At 45.8% G+C, this 23036-nt stretch overlaps 2 protein-coding genes across 2 annotated transcripts in view; both read left to right on the forward strand.

Moving 5' to 3' along the window:
* The first annotated feature begins 341 nt into the window (after window positions 1–341).
* Window positions 342–3215, forward strand: kpna2 (karyopherin alpha 2 (RAG cohort 1, importin alpha 1)). Its single transcript, XM_026324413.1, has 11 exons — window positions 342–399; window positions 497–592; window positions 686–826; window positions 1028–1116; window positions 1201–1469; window positions 1563–1657; window positions 1784–2047; window positions 2168–2401; window positions 2489–2671; window positions 2763–2912; window positions 3002–3215. Exons 2-11 carry the CDS (start codon window positions 536–538, stop codon window positions 3089–3091), a joined length of 1572 nt encoding a protein of 523 aa, XP_026180198.1. The 5' UTR covers window positions 342–399; window positions 497–535; the 3' UTR covers window positions 3092–3215.
* A 1906-nt stretch (window positions 3216–5121) lies between these two features.
* The window catches only part of smurf2 (SMAD specific E3 ubiquitin protein ligase 2), a 40704-nt gene continuing 22789 nt past the window's right edge, over window positions 5122–23036 (forward strand). Inside the window, exon 1 of the mRNA XM_026324412.1 lies at window positions 5122–5609. Coding sequence (XP_026180197.1) covers window positions 5558–5609 — 52 coding nt within the window. The 5' untranslated portion in view covers window positions 5122–5557. The remainder of the gene's footprint in view (window positions 5610–23036) is intronic.

A 23036-nucleotide genomic window follows, 5' to 3' on the forward strand; every position in this document is an offset into this window, starting at 1 on the left:
GCTAAAGATAATAAAGATCTATGTGCATTAAGAAGAAATTCCCTTATATAGTCACACATGATACATGGATGATTTAAAATTATGAAGGAAAATGAAAACAATTCAAACTAGAAAGGATAAATAAATAAATGTCCTCCTGGATAATCGGCCCATAATTAAATGTTAATAAATTAAAGGTACATTTGTTCAACGTTCAAGTGAAAGCCTGTCCGAGGATCTCGCGATAGTTTGTGCGGTGACGCCATCTCCCGTGAGCCTTGAGAGTTTTTCTTTAAACCGGCCAATCAGCGGAGGCGCCTGGATGCTCTCACTCGAACGGGCCAATCAGGAGGCTCCGTTGCAGAAGTTTAAAGGTCTGTGCGGGACTTCGTGCGTGGTCAGTCTGTCCTGGAGGTTTAGGTGAGTGCGTGTTGCGGGAGTCGGAACGTCACTAATAATATTATCTGGTTTGACTCCGGTTTGTGATTTTTTTTTTTTTACACGTTTCTCGCTTCAGTTTCAGCCCGAGTTGTTTTCACTGCTCTGACGCGGGAACATGTCTGAAAACGTCGCTCGCCTGAACAAGTTCAAGAACAAAGGCAAAGATGCAAACGTGAGTTTCAGGACCGAACCTGTCAGGCTCATCCCGGTCTGGACGTGCGACGTGTGAGACTGTTTGTTTATTTGTTCGTTTGTTCGTTCGCAGGAGCTTCGACGCAGGAGGGTGGAGGTGAACGTGGAGCTCCGCAAAGCGAAGAAGGACGACCAGATGTTCAAGCGGAGAAATGTGTCGGCATTTCCGGACGAGGCCACGTCTCCCCTTCAGGAAAGGACCCAAAACTGTCAGGTAGGGCTCAAGACCCACGGTACATGTGCTGCTCTGCTGTGTTAGTGGAAATAATGGGTGTTGTCTGCAGCCTGCTGTAGAAAATAAAGAGGAAACACTCCTGGAGAGATGTTGCATGTATTGTACAACACACACACACACGCGGATCATGTCCTGTGCACGGCTTAATTCATGGTTCATGGTGTGTGTGACCCTGTGCAGCCCGTCAGGCAGTGGACGGTCCAGGAGATCCTCTCTGCAGTGAACAGTGGGAACCCAGAGTCCCAGCTCCAGGCTACCCAGGCTGCACGGTAATCACAGCTCTTTGGAGACGCAGCTTTATGATCCACTCAGCCTTGACTTTGTCCATAATGACACGTCTTTTCCCCCGACAGGAAGCTGCTGTCTCGTGACAAACATCCTCCCATTGACCAGATGATCAGTGCTGGGCTGATCCCAAAGTTTGTGGAGTTCCTGGGGCAGACGGACTGTCCTCCAGTCCAGTTTGAGGCTGCCTGGGCTCTGACCAACATCGCGTCTGGGTCGTCAGAGCAGACGGCCGCTGTCGTGGAAGGAGGTGCCATCCCTGCCTTCGTTAACCTCATCACATGCCCCCAGCAGCACATCAGCGAGCAGGCGGTCTGGGCCATCGGGAACATTGCTGGTAATTCACACTATCAGTTTTTGTCCTAAGTGTGTGGTTCTGACTCTTCGCCTGACAGGAAAGGTCACTTATGTTGGTGTGTTTTCTGTGTAGGTGATGGATCAGCTCTCAGAGACCGGGTCATCAAGCATGGAGCTGTGCCCCTGTTGCTCAGCCTGCTCTCAGTGCCCGACTTCTCTGTATTTAATGTGAGGCTTCTGCAAAAATCTCACCCTCAGCTCATATTTACCTGCATTATCTGACCACAAGGGGGAGCCCCACATAAACAAATGACTGATGCTGACATGTTTTGTCTCATCTTGATTCCTTTGCAGACCGGCTATTTGAGAAATGTGACCTGGACGCTGTCAAACCTCTGCCGCAACAAGAACCCGTTCCCTCCTATGGGTGCGATCCAGCAGATCTTACCCGTGCTCGTTCGCCTCCTGCACCACGATGACCTGGAGGTGTTGGCTGACGCGTGTTGGGCTGTTTCGTACCTGACAGATGGCCCTAATGACCGCATCGATGTGGTCATCCAGACCGGCTTGATTCCTCGCCTGGTGAAGCTGCTCGGTTGGGATGAGCTGACGATCACTGTATGTAAACAGTCTCACTTGTTTGTCTTCTGAAACGTGCTGGTCTCTTCTCCCTGTCTGAAATTGAGTCAATGCTTAAGGTTCTTGAGTGTTTTATAGTGACCTTTGACCTTTCCTCAGGCCCCTGTGCTACGTGCCATTGGCAACATCGTGACCGGAACAGATGAGCAGACCCAGATGGTGCTGGATGCTGGAGCCCTGAGCATGTTCCCCCGACTGCTGCGCCACAAAAAAGCCAACATTCAGAAGGAGGCAGTCTGGACTCTGTCCAACATCACTGCGGGGAAGGACAACCAAATCCAGGAGATCATCAACTCTGGCCTCGTTCCTTACATTGTTGAAGTGCTCGCACGGGTATGTTCTTACCGATGCCCACGGTGCACTTTTCTCCTGCGCCTCAGCTCAGGTCAGTGTGGCTCATCCTTCCTTGTGTCTCTGCAGGGCGACTACAAAACTCAAAAAGAGGCCGTGTGGGCTGTGACCAACTTCACCAGCGGGGGCACTGTTCAGCAGGTGGTCTACCTCGTTCAGGCCAATATACTTGAGCCTCTTCTGAATCTCCTCTCCTGCAAGGACAGCAAAACCGTCCTCCTCATCCTGGATGCCATCACCAACATCTTCATGGTGAGTGTGTGTGTGTGGTGGGAGTTGGTGAAATCCACTTGACCTGTCACTGTAGCTGTGAAATGCTTACGCTGATGCGTTTCCTAACCAGGCTGGGGATAAAATCGAAGAGTCGGACAAGCTGAGCCTAATGATCGAAGAATACGGTGGACTGGACAAGATCGAGGCTCTGCAGTCCCATGAAAATGAGATGATCTACACGGCGGCTCTGAAACTGATCGAGAAATACTTCTCAGAGGAGGTTGGTGTCTGCACATGGTGGGACTGATCTGTACTTCATGTTTATGGTTGTTCTCACCGTCTGTTCTTGCTTTATTTTTTTTTTTAAAGGAGGAGGTGGTGCAGTGTGCGGCCCCTGAAGCAACATCTGACGGTTTTCTGTTCCAAGTCGGCGACAACCAGAGCACTTTCAATTTCTAGATGACTTTCTGATACCTCTGTCCTCAGCTGTACTGTATTGTGTGTCTGATGTTCATGTCACTGTGGAGTTCTGTATGTGTTGTACATACTGTCCTGTGTAAATAAAGTTGTACTGCACTTTGAATTGGCTTCATGGCGATACTGTATTTACACTAATTACTCGTTGATTGTGTACTTGCCAATCTTAGGTGGTCGGATGTTTTGCTGCCCTTAGTGCAGTAATGAGTACTGCTCCAGAACTGGCCCCAGGACAAACTGGTCCCAGTCTGGGAGCTGTCACTGGCCTGAGTCCGGATGGTTAACGAACTGGAGCTGATGCTTGGCCCAGTCTGGTTCAAATCCATCCATCCAAAACAGCCCAGCAGCTGTGTTTGGAGCCATCTCCGCTTTGTCCAGTGTTTCCTGTTTCTCAGCGTGTAGTCGTACCTCCATGGGGAGGACACTATAGTGGGAAAATGTTTTAAAGGAAGAGTTTATTATGGAAATTAGAGTTTATTTGATCAAATAACTTTGTTTTCACTGTGTATAGATTATTTATATAGCACTAGGGAGGGAAAGAGTAAAAATACACAGGCCATTAAAAAGAATTCAGTCATATGACATGTTTGGGCACAGAGAGACTAGCTGTTTCCTTCTGTTTCCAGTCTGTATGCTAAACTAAGCTAACCAGCTGCTGGTTTCACTTGTTAAATTGTGCCAGTCTACAAAAGACTTTTTGGAAACAGACGGGCCCCCCATTGTTGGTGAGGAAGAACCATGTGAGCCAGGTCAGCGGTGTGGCTCCCTGCTGGGTTTTTAATAGTTTTTGGACAACAATGGAGGTCTACGGCACAGACCCATAAGCTGAACCAGGTTCTGGATTCACACAAAGTCATTGGTGCTGCCAGTCTCTGTATGGGATCTGGACTCAGTGACACACACATAGAATCCGTGGCTGTGATCCTTCACAAGTATTTGTACTACATACCTTATACTTCATCCTTGGACTTCACTACATGTCAGAGTCAAACCTTGGACTTTTTCTTGCTCTACATTTATCTGATAACTTTAGTTCCTTTTCAGGATCAGATGGATCCAACAAAATACAGACTGATCATCAAACTTTATTGATCCCTGGGGGGAAATTCCCAAGATACCCAGCAGTATGGAAAGTACTTCAAATTAGAAGTATATAAGGTAGTTAACGTCAGCTACCCAGCGGTATATAAAGTACTTCAAATTAGAAGTATATAAGGTAGTAACGTCAGCTACCCAGCGGTATATAAAGTACTTCAAATTAGAAGTATATAAGGTAGTTAACGTCAGCTACCCAGCGGTATATAAAGTACTTCAAATTAGAAGTATATAAGGTAGTTAACGTCAGCTACCCAGCGGTATATAAAGTACTTCAAATTAGAAGTATATAAGGTAGTTAACGTCAGCTACCCAGCGGTATATAAAGTACTTCAAATTAGAAGTATATAAGGTAGTTAACGTCAGCTACCCAGCGGTATATAAAGTACTTCATATTAGAAGTATATAAGGTAGTTAACGTCAGCTACCCAGCAGTATATAAAGTACTTCAAATTAGAAGTATATAAGGTAGTTAACGTCAGCTCCAACATTAAAGTGATCAACACAATAATCATCAATAATTAGAATCCAATAATATCAGATCCATTCATGTGAAATGGGCCATTCAGCACAATGAGTACTTTTACTTTGGATACTTCAAGTACATTTGGATTGATGGTACTTTTACTGTACATGTTATAATGATAATGAGGGTACTTCCTGATATTGTGATGTACTTTAAGTGGTAGTACCTGGTAACAGAATATATACAGTATATTTTCACTGTGTTGCTGAATCAATAAACATGTAATAAACACGTGGGGCTGTTTGTTTGTGTCTGAGCCCATAAAGTAAATAAAGAGTCAGATGATGTGAACCTGTGCGCGCACGCACGCACGCACGCACGCACGCGCACGCACACACACACACACACACACACACACACACACACACACACACACACACACACACACACACACACAGCTGTCGTCACTGGGCAGCTCCTGCCGCCGCCCCCTGAAGCGGAGCCGCACCGGGGGACTCCTCAGTTCGGCCCCGACTCTGGGACAGGAGGGCTCGGTCCGTGAGGCTCCGTCCTTCCGAAGATGTGAAGACAAGCGCCGCCGCTTCCACTCACTTTATCTCGGTTGCACGTTTCACCGGGGAGCGGTAACTTGTGTCATTTGCTCAGTGAACGCACTTTGCGGCGGAAACACACTCCCGGTTTAGTTTTTTCCTCCTTTTTTTAATTTTCCGTGAGCGGCCGCCGACTATGGCACCTCAGTCCACATCCGGGCCACACTGCCCGGACTCCATTATTGTCTGAGCGGCGGGGAGGCTGAGAAACTGCTCGTTTCTGACGTTTGTCGACACGTTTTTGCTCCGTGCAGTGAAGGCTGGACCCGAGGGGACATGTCGAACCAGGGAGTCCGGCGGACTGGACCCGTGAAGCTGCGGTTAACAGGTAGCTAACGCTTTAAAGCCCACACACTGGCTATCGGGGCTCCGTCTATTTGCTGGTTGCGCTATGGAGCTGGCTCAGCGCCGGCTCTCTCTTCTCTCATTCCCGCTAGTTTAGTTTCCAGCCAAACTGTATTTTAAATCTCAGGTGTTTTCACAGTTTTAGCTACTAACCACTAAAACATCTGGCGCAGCTGCAGGTAAGATAATGGTAAAAATAGATTTATAACCAGCACCAGCAATTACACGGGGCCCGGGTGACCTAGCTAGCTGCGGATTGTTGAGCAGGTTTTCGCTAAATGAAACCCGAAACACGGGCAGATGCTCAGCATGTCCGTGTGACCTGGTCTGTCCACAGTAAAATACTTCAGCACACCTCTCTGCTGACTCACACACAGTCGGCTAACTGGTCTTAGCATAGCCAGCTAGCCATCATGGCTCAGCGAGCCCGGGTGAGCTGACAGGGGGTCACAGGACTCCCCGACAGACAGCTGCCCCCTGAAAACAGGTTCCCCAGTAAGTCCCGTCCCTGCAGCTTTTAACCATCATAATTTCACACTGATCCTGGGTCCTGTCAGACCGAGACATTTGTTGTGGAGCATCCTGCAGGGCTGCAGGGCTGCGGGGCTCTAAGGCTGTGCGGACCTCTCCTCCTTCCCCTGTGTCCCTCAGCTGTTTGCTTTGTGCCTTTTCAACACAAACAGCAGAAAGGTTCACATGAGAGCGCAGTGTTTTGACTGGGAGAAGGGGCCCACAGCTGCTCGTTTTGATCTACGTCCAGAATCTGACCTGAATCAAATTCCAGGGCCGGCTCCTCTGTCAGGATGGGCCAAATGAAATATTTAAGCTGGTGCAGTGTCTGATGGGAACTTTAATGAGCTGGATCTAATGAGTAGGAGACACAAGGTGGCCAAGGACTTGCAAGCTTTTCTTATTATACAGGTACCATGATGTTATCCAGGGTTCACCTCACACTGAGAAGGGCTTTAGTAACAGGTTTATTCTCATTGGACATGAAGGCACATCTGTTGGTGTCACAGCCCAATAAATACAAATATAAATATAGTATTGGCCCAATGTGCACACACATTAGATACCCAGTGTGATTTATACCTCATGTGAGTGAGTTGTACTGCATCTTTCTTAAAGTGTGCATTAATATTTGAGTCGCCCTGATAGTTCTGATTGTGTTTGTCATAAAATAACCTCGTTACTGGTCTAGTGTCCGACTCGGCATGAAACGTCCAACCTGCCGGCCTTATTTACGTGCTTCAGAGAAATGTCACCACAAAGTCTTTTCATACACAGCTGTCGTGCTCGAGTCCTGTGCGTTAGGGTGAGAGTTAGTCTGTCCCCGCAGTCCGAGGCGGACCGCAGTGGTCTCCTGGAGGAATGCTGAAAATGTGACTCCGCTGTGAAAAATGGCGAGAGCTGGACCTCAGCGATCACCTCTGCTTTTGGGTGCTGAGTGACACTAAACTAGACTAAATATCACACCTCTTGGAGAACAACAACATTACTCCGTCGAATTGGGCAAACGACTCTCCTGTCTGTCCTTTGGGACCACCAGCAGGGAAGTTTTTGTAAGAATTATGTAATATTGTGCCCTGATCTCACTGCGTTCCCTTTCTGCTTTCTTGGAGAGTCAGAGCAGAACAGGAAGCTGCGTCTGTAGAAGAGCAGCTGCCTGGCGGTGAAGCCCAAGTCCTCGGTTTTAGCAGAGAGGTTTCACTACACGCTGTCATTATGTGTCTTTGTTTAGCGCTGCACAGCTGTGTATACGAGGCTGATTCGATCGCTGCACAGGGAGTAACGAGCCCAGCGAGCGTCATTGCGACATCGTAGCCGCGTGTTGTCATCTGCAGTTGAGCTGAATTTTGACACACAACTGCAGATGAATTCGATTCCAGGCAGGTTGTTAATGGTGATTTAAGTTTAAACAGGCCTGTCGCTGTTTGTGCTATAGACGTCTCTCCTTGCTGACAACCCCCCTGTCCATTTGAACCAGATGTTACAGATGTTTGCTAGCTATTAAACTGGAAAAATACAGCAAGTAAGCCGCTAAAACTAACACTTGGGGTGAGAATTGCCCCTCGACTACACGGGGCAGGTTTCCATTATACTCTACAGCTGATCACTGCTAAATTATGTGGTACACAAACACTGGTACTGGCAGAAAACGTGTAATCCAACCAAGTTGCACCGTTAAAAGGGCACGGCTCATTTCTTTGTCTGATCATTCTTAAATTCTGTCATATGAACATAACTCATGGCATAATTTGCACCCTTTCCACCCAACCGTGAATTTGATGACACGCAGCTGATGCCAAAGCACATAGTTCCCTCTGATGTGATTAAGACTTCCCAGAAAAGAGAACACGTCCCTCCGATCCATCACGGACCGTGAGCCACAGTCTCCCACATCAGAGCGAAGGATGCTCCGTCTCTGCCCCGTGAATACGAGAAACATTTGCAGCAGAGTAATAAATGAACTGCCGTTTGTTTGATTCGGATTCTTGATGTTTACTGCTGTTTTTTTGTCTCAGCTCAGAGTTTACGTGTGACTTGTTAAACATATGGTTTGCTCATCTGAATTCTTTGGCGCGATGAGGGCCGGCGAAGAGACCTATCTCAGTGGGATTCCCTAGAATTCTCCACTCACGTTCCCACCTCTTCCTCTCTGAGTCACTCCTGTTCTTTCCGACTGCGAGCCTCTTCCCCCTCAGAAGAGTCCAAAGCATATTTCACTCCCACCCGTACAACCCGAGCTTCCTCCGCACTCTCTGTTTCTCGTTGTCTCTGTAGGTGCTTTTGTGTCTCGCTCTCCGTTTAATTGCAAACTATCAGGGTTTGATGGTGCTGCACACAGTTCCACATATGCAGGGCCCGGTGCTGTTATCTTTGAATTTCCCTGCTCTCTCCCGTGGTTGAATGGGCTCAGATGCTGCTTGAGAATAAAACAGACTTGTTTTAACGATGCAACAAAGGCCCTGGGGTGGTGTCACACTGGCCCTCTGTGTGGCCGTGAATGAAAGGTTTAGGGCTCTGCTTTTTAGTGCAAGTCCTTGCTTTTCTCAGTGCATCGTGGTCTGACTGTAGTCTGCACACAGGGCTCTTTGGATGGTGGGTAATTGGAAAACAAACCCCCACAGCTGGGCACAGATGGGGCTGTGGAGGCACAGGACCTGATGATCAAGAGAGTTTTAATGTGGTCTGAACTGGCGCTTGGTGCATTCATGTGGTCTCAGTCAGAGCCATTTTTACAGAGTGGCTGTATGGAAGTGATTTGGGTTGATCTGGGTGTTCAGACAGGATACGTTGTAAATGCACAGTGATTAGCTGCATGTGGTGAACTGCTGACTCTACTGGCCCATCATGGACATGAATTTTGAGCAAACATTTCCACATTTTGCTTTGACGAGATGCGAAGGGAAACAAAATAATAGCAGCAAAAAAAAAAAAAAACAGGAACACAATGAGCAATTATTGCACATCATTTGTAAACATTTTACTTCCCCCTGCTGAGAAGCTCCCATCATTTCAAATTGTTCCATCAATTAATTGACTGGCCGGGCTGGCTTTCCTGTTGGTTCAGCTGCTCTTCGGCGAGGACAAAGCCTTCTGCGGTTGCTTTGCCCTCATCTGCCGCCAGCAGCGGCCCGGAGGAGATCAGATGAGAGAGCGAGTGGGCGGCTCCTTAGAGAGGAAACGCTCCCCAGACCCCAACACTTGTCCAAACGTCACCCCTGACAGGTGGGGAGCAGACCAGTCTGCAGTCCCCTTTTAAGGTTCTCCTGTAATAATAAGGCGAAGAGTCGTGGTCATAATACTCCGCGGGAAATGAGGTGTTCGTGTTGCTTATATTGCAGCTCTGTCTTGTCACTGTATTATAACAGCGTGCCACGGGTTTTATTAGTGGGTGGCGTGTGTGGTTTAGGGGAGAATGGCTCTTCCTGCTGAGCAGAGTATCAACACTTCAGAGCGGCTGCTTTGTAACATTACCAACAGATAATGTTTTCTGTTTCCACACGCCCTGTTTCATTTGGAGCCAGAACGAACAGAGAAAATTACCGGCCATGTTCTCTGTTGATGCTCGACTTTTATCCCACCGATTCCCCACCAGCACTTCCTCCGAACAGATTCGAGAATAAAAATGTGATGATTTTAAAAACACAGTGTATCCACAATATCCACCATGCTGACAGTGACTGAGAGCAGAGCAGGGAGGTGTTGGCTGCAGCTTAAAGCTGAAAGTGCTGAATCAATAATTGAATAGAAAGAAGAGAAATAAATGATTTGCTTGATTCTAAAATGTAATGGATCAGTGGTTGAAATGGTTCACTAAATCTGTGTAATTAGTTAAAAGAAATGGATACTGGTTGAAATAACTGATAGATAAATGGTTGGGATAAAAACAGCTGCATAATTTATGGATGAACAGTTGGAAGAATTAGCTGAAATGCACCGATGAATGTTCAAAAGCTTTAATTTCTGCCCCTTCAAGGGAGCAGCATAAAAACAGACTCAATCCAAAACAACCTAAATCCTGCTAGTTGAGTTTTATGAATAACATTTGTGTACAAATACCCAGTTTTGTGTAGTGAATAGTGGTAAATGACGTCCAGCTTGAACCAGTAAGACCAGTACGACCAGTACGACAGCTGTCGGGAGCCGGAGCTCTGTGTTTGGTTTTACTTCATGATGACAGGTGACTTAGATTATTTGTGTTATCACGTTTTTTTTTATTTCCTGTTGTGTTTTCAGGGTTCGGGGGATGAGGCTTAGCATTTAGCAGTCACAGGGAATCCAGCTGTGAAGTCAGCAGAACATCTGCAGCACTGTTCTCCGGCGAAGGAGTCGCAGCTCATCGTCTTTCTTATTTAACACTCAGGCACAGATAAACTTCCCATGATCTATCTATCGTTCTGTGGCTCTCTACACCTGAAAGTGTCCTCCGTCACTTCCATTTCTGTGATTTATGTAGTCCGTGTGCTGGAAGCCACAGGTAATTACAGTTCATAAAGAATTTAGACTGCTGTGGTAAAATGAGCCGGCATAAATCAGATTATTATTATTTTTTTTAATCTCTCGGTCCAGAGTCTATACTCTGCTCCACACACTGAGAGAGTCTGAGAGAGAGAGTCAGTGCTGCTCTGTTAAACGTTGGTGTTTAATGGGTCACCTCAGCACGAAGGTCCGAACTGAACTGATTCTGGTCCTCTCGCTCCGTCCTTTCCATCCCACCCCCCTGCGATTTTCTCTCTTTCTCCTTTTCCTGCTCCCTTTGAAGTCAGAAACTCCACTTGAGGGTGTTTTTCACTTTCTGTCTGCGGTGGCAGCATGTGTGTTGAATACCAGTGCAGATCCTCTTCCTTTCACCCAGGATCAGTTATTTTATTTGGCTGTTTTTTGAACGTTACACTGGAGCAAAATGTGACAGAGGACAAGGTGATTCTGGCTTTATGATTCTAGCTTGTTCATGTCACAGCTTTATTGTGAGGAAAGGCCTTGTTTCGTAGACACCCCCTCCTCACTGGACCCTCTAGTTCAGGGGTCTCTAACTCCAGTCCTCGAGGTCCACTGTCCTGCCTGAATGGATTGGAGCAGCTTTTTGTGGCAATTCATACTGAAATGTGACAACACCTGGTTTTTGTGCTGGTACAAGAGACAGCTGCCCTGGTCGGTCTTGGACTCCCCTGTGGAAGGTGAAGCTCTCAGTCTGCGAGGAAAGGCCTCTCCTGCCACATTCCTCTGCTGATCAGCGTTTCCTCCTCCATTTGTTTGTAGGGATGTCTGTGATTATTATGGTTTCTCGGTAGTTTGTGCCCAGGTGAGATCACTCGGCATGTTTGCACAGGTTTGTCTCATCAGTCTTGATCCCCACATGAAAGGCTCCTTTCACTTTCCCTGGAAACAGAGCGTTGCCCAGCTGTCTAATGGAGGAGGGTAACCTGAGATTAATTCTTCGACGTGCCTGCTTTAAACCTGGATGGACACGGGTTGATATGATTAACTCTAACTAACCTTAAGCAGATGGGGGGGGGGGGACTCTCAAGTCTGCGGTGTCACTAATTGGAGGGTGGGGAGGATGTGCAAAAGCCTCAGGACGGCAACAGCTGACTGGAGGGCGTCTGTCCGTGCTTGGGTGTGACGTCCGAGTCCCTTCAGGCCTCTGAGGAGGGAGATGTTTATATTCACACCAGATCACATTTCAAACAGCATCTCTGCTCAAGTCCAGCAAATCCACAGCCAGATTCCTATGTAGTAAAAAAAAAAAAGTCTGATGTGGTATTTCAGCATTGGGCTCAGTCAGGTTGAGAAGAATCCTAAATATGTACAGAGACATGCAGACTCACTGTTCAGCGTCTGGGGTTGGTGACTTGTCTCTGATGATGTGTGTGTCTGTCTGGTTGATAACAGTCCTGGTATTTTTACGCAGGAAATTCATTATGAAACTAACATCTCATCCAAGCTGGGAGTGCCTGGTGATTCATCTGCCGGGCAGAGGCTGCAGGAACTGGTGGGAGACTTTGCTCCTACAGACTTTATTGTTACAGGTGAAGAACTTGATGAATAAATGCCCACCCAGAGTTAAAACAGGAGACCGCTATGATGTAAGAGTTATGTGTAATCATTTAGAAGATAAATGCAACATTAATTCATTTTATTACATTTATACTGAAATATTTCTATTAATGGGATGATTCAGAAACCTGAATTCTGTTGCAGGCTCTGAGAACAGCTCATGGTTCTTCACGCACATGCACCTGGTGCAGTCGGTCACAGGTTTTCTAACTACATCGCTCAGAGCGATTATTTCATCGAAGCACGGCCAAATTTGGGTCAGACATGACGACACGTGTCCTCAAATTTAAACACGACTCGCAGGCACCGCGTACCGAAAGTTAACGACGCGCACCTGCTCACAGCGGCGTTTCATCGGGGCCACCGTCGGACCTCGGAGAGAGATCGGGCTCGCTCGTGTTGATAATTACCGATGATGAACAACATGCGTCACGCGAGGAATGAGGAAGGACGTTTAGCACGCAGCTGCACCGAGATTACGACATGGTTTTTCTTCTGATTGTTAACAGGGGCCGAGGGGCTTCTCAGTCCAACACGTTCGCTGGCAGAGTAGAAAAGGAAAAATATATGGCTGGGTGGTAGTGATGTAACACACTCCCAGTTGTGAAGTTGTGAAATCATTCTTAGAAACTGAAGCTCCTCAGGATTTGGGGGGAAAAAACAAAGCGGAGAAGCAGAGTAGTGTTTCTGGCAGCGGACACGGCAGTGTGGTGGTCCTCGGCTTCTGTTAAACCGCTGATACCATCCACCCTCTGCTCTGCAGCTCAGTCCAGGCCTCTCCGCTACTCTCCTCCATTACATCAGAGGGGGCAAAGGAGCCAAGACGTTAGGAGAGCCGTGCAGCCGCTCACAACCGCTGGGGTCCCAGCCAACGGCGGTGCAAGCTTGCAGAAGCCTGAGCCCCGCTCTGCTTCGCTCAGTGTTTTGACTTCTCACTTAGCGGCAGTGGAAGACTTTACTCGCCTGGATGGCTCTGTCAGGCGCTTTGTATCACAGAGTGGAAAGATAGAGTGACTGTGCAGGGGTAACAAGAATGCCGCTAACATTGCCATTGTGCCGTGGTTTTTCACTGTTCGGAGCTGAAAATAGTTGAGGTGGACGCCTGTGTTATGCAATTACAGTGGACTGTGTCACGCAGGGAAAAGGTGACGTGAGATGGATGAAATGTTCTCACACTAAGAGCGTTGCCAGCCTCTCTCCTCACACATGTGTGTGTGTGTGTGTGGTGAGTTTCCCCGTGTGGTCAAACAGGTTTTTACAGTGGAAGTTCAGACGTTGCCTCAGCTGGTGGATTTGTTGCGATTGTGCGTCTTTCTCCGTGTTTGCCCAAAGAGCTCGGAGAGAAACTGGTCGTCTGTTTGCTGCGGGACACCATCCTAGTGTCATGTGGTTTTTCAGGCTTGAAAGTCTATTGTGTTTGCATCTAGGGCTGTGACTGGTTATCATTATCGGCTAATCTGCCAATCCCTTTTTCAGTGAGTGTTTTGTCTACAGAATGGCAGGAAATAGCATCAAATGCCTGTCGTCATTTCCTGCAGCTCAAGGCGACACCTTTAATGTCCTCAATCCACAGATCTTCAGTTTATTGTGTGAAACACTGACTAAGCAGCTGATTGATTAATTGTTGCGTCTGACTTAGGGCTATAGCTACCAATTATTTTGATTAATAGTTTAAAAATGATTATTTTTTACAGTTTCCCCAAGCCCTTCAAGTGTCACACGTTATGAGGCCACCACTTCAAAACCTAAATATAGAGCATTTTGTGCCTTTTCTAAAAATAAAACTAATTGAAGATCAGAATAGTTTCCCAGCACCACATGCCTGTCGTTCACGTTTAATTCTAGTTACATCAAATTATTCAGCATTTGTTGTACATGTGTTATTGTCAACGTGGTCCTTCGCTCAGCAGCACTAATCGTTAGAAAATTGGTTCCAGCTGCCAGTGTTATGCAGCGCAGCACCTAAAATAAATCCACAACAACCTGGAACTTCCTGGCCGTGTATTTGACTTGGCTGGCAGCCCGGACATGAATAATGTCTAATAATCACTGGGTCTGAATGCTGCGTCATTTGTGGACAATAGCACCTGGCAGAGCAGGTCTGTGCTTCCTCTCAGCAGATCCCTCACCGCTGCTCCAGCAGGTGCTGAGCGTGATGTGTAATGATATATGTCTTCTCTTAGTCACGGCTTTCGACCTTGTTATGAAGAGAAGCTACGGGGGATGTATTACGTCTTCTGTCTTTTCTTCGGTCCTCTTTTTTTTTTTTTTAACTGGTCACAGTGATTTGATGCAGCAGATGTCCCCAGACGTCCTTCTCCTCTTGTGTGTAACTGGAGTCCTGGGAATGTACATTTTTCTTGCTTTGCGGTATTTAATGCACATCACAGGGACTATGCGTTCCCTAATACGTTTCACTGCTGGTTTCCTCTCCTCGTCCTTCCTCTCAAATATGAAATGGAGATGGATTGTGTTTTTGAATGCGACTAATATTTTAAACCTGGAAAGTTTTTTTTTTTTTTTATGAAGTGTTCCTTTCTGTTTTCCTCTCAGTAAAAATGATGCATTGGGAGATTTTGTGACTCTTTTTCCTCTCTAATTTTCTAAATCTTGGAAATTGCAGGTCTGTTCAGTGGTATTAGAAGATTTTCCTGGCAGTTTGTAGTTCCATGATCGCTCTGTTACCAGTGACTCTAATATCTCTGTTATGTGACCACAAGAAACCTTATCAGATTTGCATATTACATAAGTGGATTTGCTCAGATTTAAAAACCTGCCAGAGCTGAGACATTTCCCAATGCCTACAAGTCACACTGCCTTAAGCACATTTCCACTGTGAGCCTGCACCCCGTGAAGGGTTGGACCGAGTTTCTGAAATTCTACCTCATCCTCGCTCTGTTCTCCCTGGCTGCAGTTAAGGGCTAAAGTTAAGTGGTCTAGTCAGGTCTTTATAAAGTAACCCACTTTTGTATTGAGCGGTGCTGCTCGGTGAATGGCTGCTGTGGTCGACTCTGTGGCACAGGACTGACCCAGAAAGCAGGACTTTGTATCTGGTCTTGGCCTGTGTCAGTCCATCACATTGGAAGTACATATTAGATCAGTTTGAGCTTTTGTCTTATTAATAATGATTATATATACATATAATTAGCCTTGTTAATGAGTGTGATGCTGTATTTTGACAGCTGGTTTGTTGGACCAGAACATGTGGTGGAACTAAATCTGTGTTTTGCCCTGAGGAACCAGAAGAAGAAGATGATCTGATCTGCATGGTTTGGTCCTGAGTGATGGGAAATGGTCACAGAGTTGGTATACCTGCACATTATGTTTGAGTTTTGAAGGAAAAAAACTAGGAGATGATGCAGCAGGGAAGTAAAAACAGAATCTGAAGTCCACGTCCATCTGAGTTTCATAACAAAAACCAAAAGTCTTGTTGAACCACAATGAGTCACTTCATTTCCCAGTTCCACTCTGTGGAAATGAGGTAGAATTTAATACACAGCAGGAACATCATGAAAGTTAATATTACCCAGCAGATTTGTTACGTGTGAGAATCTTTTTAGTATTTATAAGGAACTTTGGATTTTGACACCTGTTTATGATGTAATTTTCAGTTTCACTCTTTCCTTAAAATCTCAAAGTGGGTACTACACAGGAGGAACACTGAGGAACAGTTCCAGACATTTGGATGGAAAACACTGGCAGATAAAGTATTACCACTTTGTTTAGTGCCCAGTTTGAGAAGAAAAGTTTGTGCTCGCTCTCCCAACCAAACCGTAACCCTGACGGTTCACCATAAATGTCCAACCAATGTGAAGCGTCCTGGTCTCTCCACTGCCCCCCCTCCTCCATGTTAGCGTTTCCCACACTGAACGATGACGACAGGCGACATGTGCAGAGGAGGGAGACGTTAAAACAACCACATGGATTCTGATCTGACCGTTCTGACGGCGCTCACACACTCACACATCAGACAGGAATCAGATCTAGGACCACATATTCAGGTGGCCCAGATCTGGTTTAGTCTGTTCACACTGTGGGAACATCTGGTCTGTGTCAGTTTGAGGTAAAACTTCAGCTGTGAGGTGAGTCCCTGAGTTTAGTTCCTGGAACCTGTTGGTGAAAGGTGTTATGGGTCATGAACTGCTGCGTATTTTCATCCTGCGATTGACTGTGAGGTCGCCATGAGCGCGCAGCTAATACCAGCCTCCTCCACTGGGCCTGCAGGGACAGCGCTCAAGACAAAACATTGCCCAGCATGCCGTCAGAGGAGATTGATTAGGACGTGGCTCCGAGATTAGCGACGGCTAAAGAACGGGTTCGCCAGCACAGCCGTCAGTCACAGCTCGGCCTCGTCCTTCTGTGGGTTTCAGCGAGCAGCAGGGAGGAGCGGCGAGGGGAAAAGGAAGCCTTTTGTTTATAGAAGAACAAAGCTGCGCATGAGTGCTCGATGCTGGGCCTGGAGTCAGAACAGGGTTGGGGGCTGGGAGAGCTGGGGGAGGAGGTGTGGGAGTACTGATCCCTGAAGATGTGTCAGACTGTCTGGCAGGGTTGGGTCAGAGCACTGGCCTGCAGCAGCCAGGTGGACAGGAAGGGAGTTACAGAATGGGGTCAGGCCTTAGCTAGTGGGCCTGCAGAGATTTGTTTAGGTTCACACGCACACAGTTATGATTCCACCATATTTTGAAATGCCTCCTATCCCTCTTCCTCTTATTAGGCTGTGTTTTGACTTAGGATGGGATGGTGGAATATGACCAGGCAGTTGTCTCCGTTCCCACACCCCCAGTCCCTTAATTTCCAGGGCGATGTTTAACCGCAGAGCAGCAGACTACAGGCAGTTCTTTCCCCAGGCTGCGTTGCGTTCATGCGAGACCGTTAAACTGTTTGTATTTGTCAGCCGAAAGTAGATTCCCACTTCCATCTTGAATCAGCCGGCGATCGCTACCATAGAGACACCCCCCCCCCTTACCCTCCCTCGCCTGGATGTCATGTGACCTCTCCCTCCCCAGGTGTTTGGCTTGCATCTGGCAGACTTCATTGATTCGCCTGCACACTGGGGCTCTTTGTGCGCCAGGCTGTGAGAAACCCGGCCCAGCCTCTCCCCACAGGTGGAACTTTAACTTCACCCCGAGGTCTCGGTCTCCGTGCGCAGGGAGAGAGCTGCTGTTGCCACTCAGAGGAATCCACGTTTATTAAGAGGCCGCCCGCGAAAGGAAGGAGCTGAGCAACTGCGAGCTGATAATCAGCTGTACGTGGCGTTTGTTTAGTTTGCTCACTGTCGAGCCCCGTCTGGGCTGTAAATATGAAAACCCACGTTGTGACTAATAAGCTGCAGATATTTGTTCCTTCAGCGGTAACGAGTGAGGCTGGTTAATAGATGATCTTAGTTTCTTCTCTTTTTATGGGTTTTAACCTTTGACCTGCAGTCACATCCTCACATTCCTGCTTAGAGTAACAATACTCAGGAAAAGTGAATTGAGCCTTTGGACTAAAAGGTTTTGGCCATTTATCAGATGTGGGGGATTGTGTGATCCCTGTCCCTGCTCAGGACCAGGTACCAGTGTGTGACTGCTGCTGTTTTGTATGGAGGGAGAACTTTTATTGTTGCACCCTGAGGTGATTTGGTGCAGCGTCTCATCATTTCAAATGTCCTCTCCCGTGTCTCGCTGTGAATGTCTCAGCAGTGCTCATCCTGCACCCCCCCCACCCCACCCATCAGCGCCGCAGTGCCTGGCTGTGTGTGGCATGATGGACCGGACCGGAATGAGAAACACAGGCGACACAGAGGAAGCCTTCTCTCAGCTTCGCCTCCAGACTTGCTGTCGCTATGACGACAGAGGATTTTAGGCAGGCCGAGATGCGCGGGGGGGGGGGTGTCATGTGATGCTTTTCCGGAGCGAGCGTCTGTGTCTGCAATAACTCTCTCATTCACTCGCTCCCTTTATAACACTCACTCAGTAATGAGCAGGAAACTCAGATTTCATGTCTTACTGACCAGCGTCATTTCGCGTCATGACTAAAGGCTCTAGAGCGACTCTGTGCTGTAAAGCGTAGAGTATTGCATTGTGGGATTGTTAGCAGAAAGTACTGTATATTCCCAGGATACTACTTTTTATGTTCCATGATTCCATGAGCGCACTATATATGAAGATTGAGTCATGGAAGAAGTATTGCAGTTCTTTTTACTGCAGTAACAGCAGAAATAGTACAGTGGAAAAATCCTCTGTTCCAAGTAAAAGTCCCACATTCAAAATGTTACTGCAGCAAAAGTATAAAAGTACCATCAATCCAAATGTACTTGAAGTATCCAAAGTAAAAGTACTCATTGTGCAGAATGGCCCATTTCACATGAATGGATCTGATATTATTGGATTCTAATTATTGATGATTATTGTGTTGATCACTTTAATGTTGGAGCTGATGTTAACTACCTTATATACTTCTAATTTGAAGTACTTTATATACTGCTGGGTAGCTGACGTTAACTACCTTAAATACTTCTAATTTGAAGTACTTTATATACTGCTGGGTAGCTGACGTTAACTACCTTAAATACTTCTAATTTGAAGTACTTTATATACTGCTGGGTAGCTGACGTTAACTACCTTATATACTTCTAATTTGAAGTACTTTATATACTGCTGGGTAGCTGACGTTAACTACCTTAAATACTTCTAATTTGAAGTACTTTATATACTGCTGGGTAGCTGACGTTAACTACCTTATATACTTCTAATTTGAAGTACTTTATATACTGCTGGGTAGCTGACGTTAACTACCTTAAATACTTCTAATTTGAAGTACTTTATATACTGCTGGGTAGCTGACGTTAACTACCTTATATACTTCTAATTTGAAGTACTTTATATACTGCTGGGTAGCTGACGTTAACTACCTTAAATACTTCTAATTTGAAGTACTTTATATACCGCTGGGTAGCTGACGTTAACTACCTTATATACTTCTAATTTGAAGTACTTTATATACCGCTGGGTAGCTGACGTTAACTACCTTAAATACTTCTAATTTGAAGTACTTTATATACCGCTGGGTAGCTGACGTTAACTACCTTATATACTTCTAATTTGAAGTACTTTATATACCGCTGGGTAGCTGATGTTAACTACCTTATATACTTCTAATTTGAAGTACTTTATATACTGCTGGGTAGCTGACGTTAACTACCATATATACTTCTAATTTGAAGTACTTTATATACTGCTGGGTAGCTGATGTTAACTACCTTATATACTTCTAATTTGAAGTACTTTATATACTGCTGGGTAGCTGATGTTAACTACCTTATATACTTCTAATTTGAAGTACTTTATATACTGCTGGGTAGCTGACGTTAACTACCTTATATACTTCTAATTTGAAGTACTTTATATACCGCTGGGTAGCTGACGTTAACTACCTTAAATACTTCTAATTTGAAGTACTTTATATACCGCTGGGTAGCTGACGTTAACTACCTTATATACTTCTAATTTGAAGTACTTTATATACCGCTGGGTAGCTGATGTTAACTACCTTATATACTTCTAATTTGAAGTACTTTATATACTGCTGGGTAGCTGACGTTAACTACCATATATACTTCTAATTTGAAGTACTTTATATACTGCTGGGTAGCTGATGTTAACTACCTTATATACTTCTAATTTGAAGTACTTTATATACTGCTGGGTAGCTGATGTTAACTACCTTATATACTTCTAATTTGAAGTACTTTATATACTGCTGGGTAGCTGATGTTAACTACCTTATATACTTCTAATTTGAAGTACTTTATATACCGCTGGGTAGCTGACGTTAACTACCTTATATACTTCTAATTTGAAGTACTTTCCATGTACTCTGACACGTAGTGAAGTCCAAAGATGAAGTAGTACTACATGGAAATACTTACTACTTCTACTGAAGTACCTCAGTCAGAACTGGACTGAAGTGCAGTACTTGAGTAAATGTATTGCACCTATTGCACACACTACAATAGGTGAACATGCTCTAAAAGAGTTAAATAAATAGATTATTACGTTACATTATTACATTTACTAGATTAGTTCTGCACCAGTTTATTGATGAGTAACAACAATTAACTATTGATTAATAACTTCAGTGACTTTTACAGCTGTGAATCCAGGCTTCTCTCTGAATGTGGCCGTTTGTTACACATTTGTTAATAAACTGAATGATGCCATCTGTGTTTAACTGCAGCTCCGTATCAGATGGATTCAGAACAAAACTGAAACAGAAAAAGCTGTTTTTATATTTCTCACCCAGGACATGAGCATAACTGTCAAACCTCCACATATATTTGTACTTTATGATGCACGCGGTCACATTTTGTTTTATGAAATATTGTCCCATAACATGTTGTTGCACCCCTGTGATGGTCTCGCTGAAGCAGGGTTGCTGGAAGTGTTTACAGGCTGGGGGGGTGCGGCCCTTTACAGAATTGTGAAGTAGCTAGTTCATTTTGTGAGTTTCCTAGTTCTCTTTAAAAAGGTTCAATCTGCAGCTCTGATGAGGTTCTAACTCTGACACCTGGTGACATTTCTTGTTAAATATCTCCACTCCCTAAAGGCCAAATCACCGTTCTGCTCAGAGCAGTCTGGAACAGAAATGATGTGATTCTATCTGCCGTCTGAGTAAAGTTTTTAATGTTCATTCATTTCAATAATGTGTGTTTGTGTGTTTTCTGACGTGCGTCTTTCTTTCTCCTCCTCCTTCATGTACGAGGAGGAAGAAAGAGAGAAACGGCACATAATTACATTTGTCTGTGAGTGAGAGCATGAGAAAGCCGGTCCGGGCTGACCAATAAAACAGCAGATTTACGACGCTGCCCTGTAGGTGCGAGCTCGCCCACTTCCTTTTCTTGGGAACGGCTTCTGTCACCAGGACCCGTTTCCCTGAACGGCGAGGAAACGCCATTTCCCTAAAGTCATTATGTAAAGCTGTAATGTTAATGGCATTTTGTGTACGTTGGGTCATTTAGCTACTAATGACATATCTCGGCGAGGCGTTCTAATATTACCCAGTCATAAAATTAAAATAATGACAAAAATTTAATTTTCTAATCATCAGATCGAAACATTAAGCTCCTTTTATTTATTTTTTTCCCTCAGCCTGCCCTACATTCAGAACCTCCTTGCTGCTGTGCTTGGGTTTATTTATTTCATATCTTTTCAGAATAAATTTAGCACTCCACAGTTAAAGTCAAACATCATTAGAGAAACTTCTGCGAGCAGAAAGTGTGTCAGACAGACGTTCAGATTTATGCACACGCAGAGTGGAAAGGATTGTCAGAGCGATGGAAGCAGAAAAACCTTTCGAATAGCTCCGTCGAACACCAGTAAGTGAAACCAGTCCTGCCACAGACAGACACATGGCAGCTCCAAACAGGATCCCAAAGATCTGAGAAACGCTTTGAGTCCTCAACACTCGTGACATGGATGTGTGGACTGGAGCTGTCGGGAGTAGGAGGAGGCTTTTATAGGTTTGTGTCGTCTGCAACCAAATGGTTCCTGCAGCATAAAAACACTGTTGTCTAACAGTAGTATTGGTAACACAACACTCAAGGTGTGTGTCGGGGTCATCAGAAATCCAAACTGATGTCATAAGTGTGTGATACATATCTGTGAAGTACAGACCTTCTAATACCTCAGGTTTCTGTGTTTGTAGCGTAGGGTTTTGTAATGAGAACCGTGTCACAGTGGCTGAGTGTTCGCTGTCCTCTCTCTCTCTCTCTCTCTCTCTCTCTCTCCTTCTCTGCAGCCTCACTCTTAATTGACTTCCCCGTCACTGTTGTCTCCCTGCGTCGACCATTCCAGTGGTTTCCTCTCCCATTCTCTGTTTTCAGCTGTAGTTTGGCTGCCTGTATGTTTTCCTAAGGAGCCCATAGCTTTCCATAGGTTTTCATCGACGTGGTTAAAGCTGAGCTGGCGGTTGTGTAACCAGCGTCTTGCCCTGCGGTCGTTCTTATTCTGTCCTTATTGTTGTTTCTTTGCCCCTGTGTGTTTCTCACTGTTCTCTCTCTTCACCTCATGTGGTTTAATTGCATTGTGACTTGTAAACTCAGGGAAACTGTGTGTGTGTGTGTGTGTGTGTGTGTGTGTGTGTGTGTGTGTGTGTGTGTGTGTGTGTGTGTGTGTGTGTGTGTGTGTGTGTGTGTGTGTGTGTGTCTCCACTTCTGTAATCACCATCAAGGTCTTTTTCACTTTACATGCCACAGGTTTGTTTGTTTGTATACAGGAACATTGTGGAAAACCCAGAGAACTGTCACCTGTTACTTTACTCCACTTTCCCTCCGAGCATGCACCTATCACACACCTTCATTCCTCTGTGCCTGTTAATAATTAATTAGATCAGAGGAGTTGCAGTGGAGAGAGAGGTGTGTTGGCGGCCTGTGTGTGTGTGTGTGTGTGTGTGCGCGCGCGCTCACACGCCGGCCTGTGTGTTTAGGAAAAGCGTGACCGAGAGCGATGCGTACCAGATGTTTTAGAAATGAGGTGGGTTTTGCTGGAACGTAACACATTCCCAGGGATGTTTGCGGAAAGAAATTCTTCCTCATCTGTCGGGCATGTTCTGCACACACACCCCCCCCCCCTTATGCATCCAGTGTGTGTGTGTGTGTAGATGTTGGTGCGTGGAGCGATGATATGTGTGTTTAATTTTGTCAACACAGCTCTTACAGAGTATGTTCCCTCCTCCCTCGGTTTCCTGGTGGGCAAAATAGTTTCAGCTCAGACCCACAGTCATTCAGGGTGATATCTGACATGGTGTGTGTGTGTCTGAGTATGTGTGGCATGGCTGGGTGGGGGGGGTAACTAATGGCTGCAGATTG

This window comes from Mastacembelus armatus, chromosome 8 (genome assembly GCF_900324485.2).
Source record: "Mastacembelus armatus chromosome 8, fMasArm1.2, whole genome shotgun sequence".
Classification (NCBI taxonomy): Eukaryota; Metazoa; Chordata; class Actinopteri; order Synbranchiformes; family Mastacembelidae; genus Mastacembelus; species Mastacembelus armatus.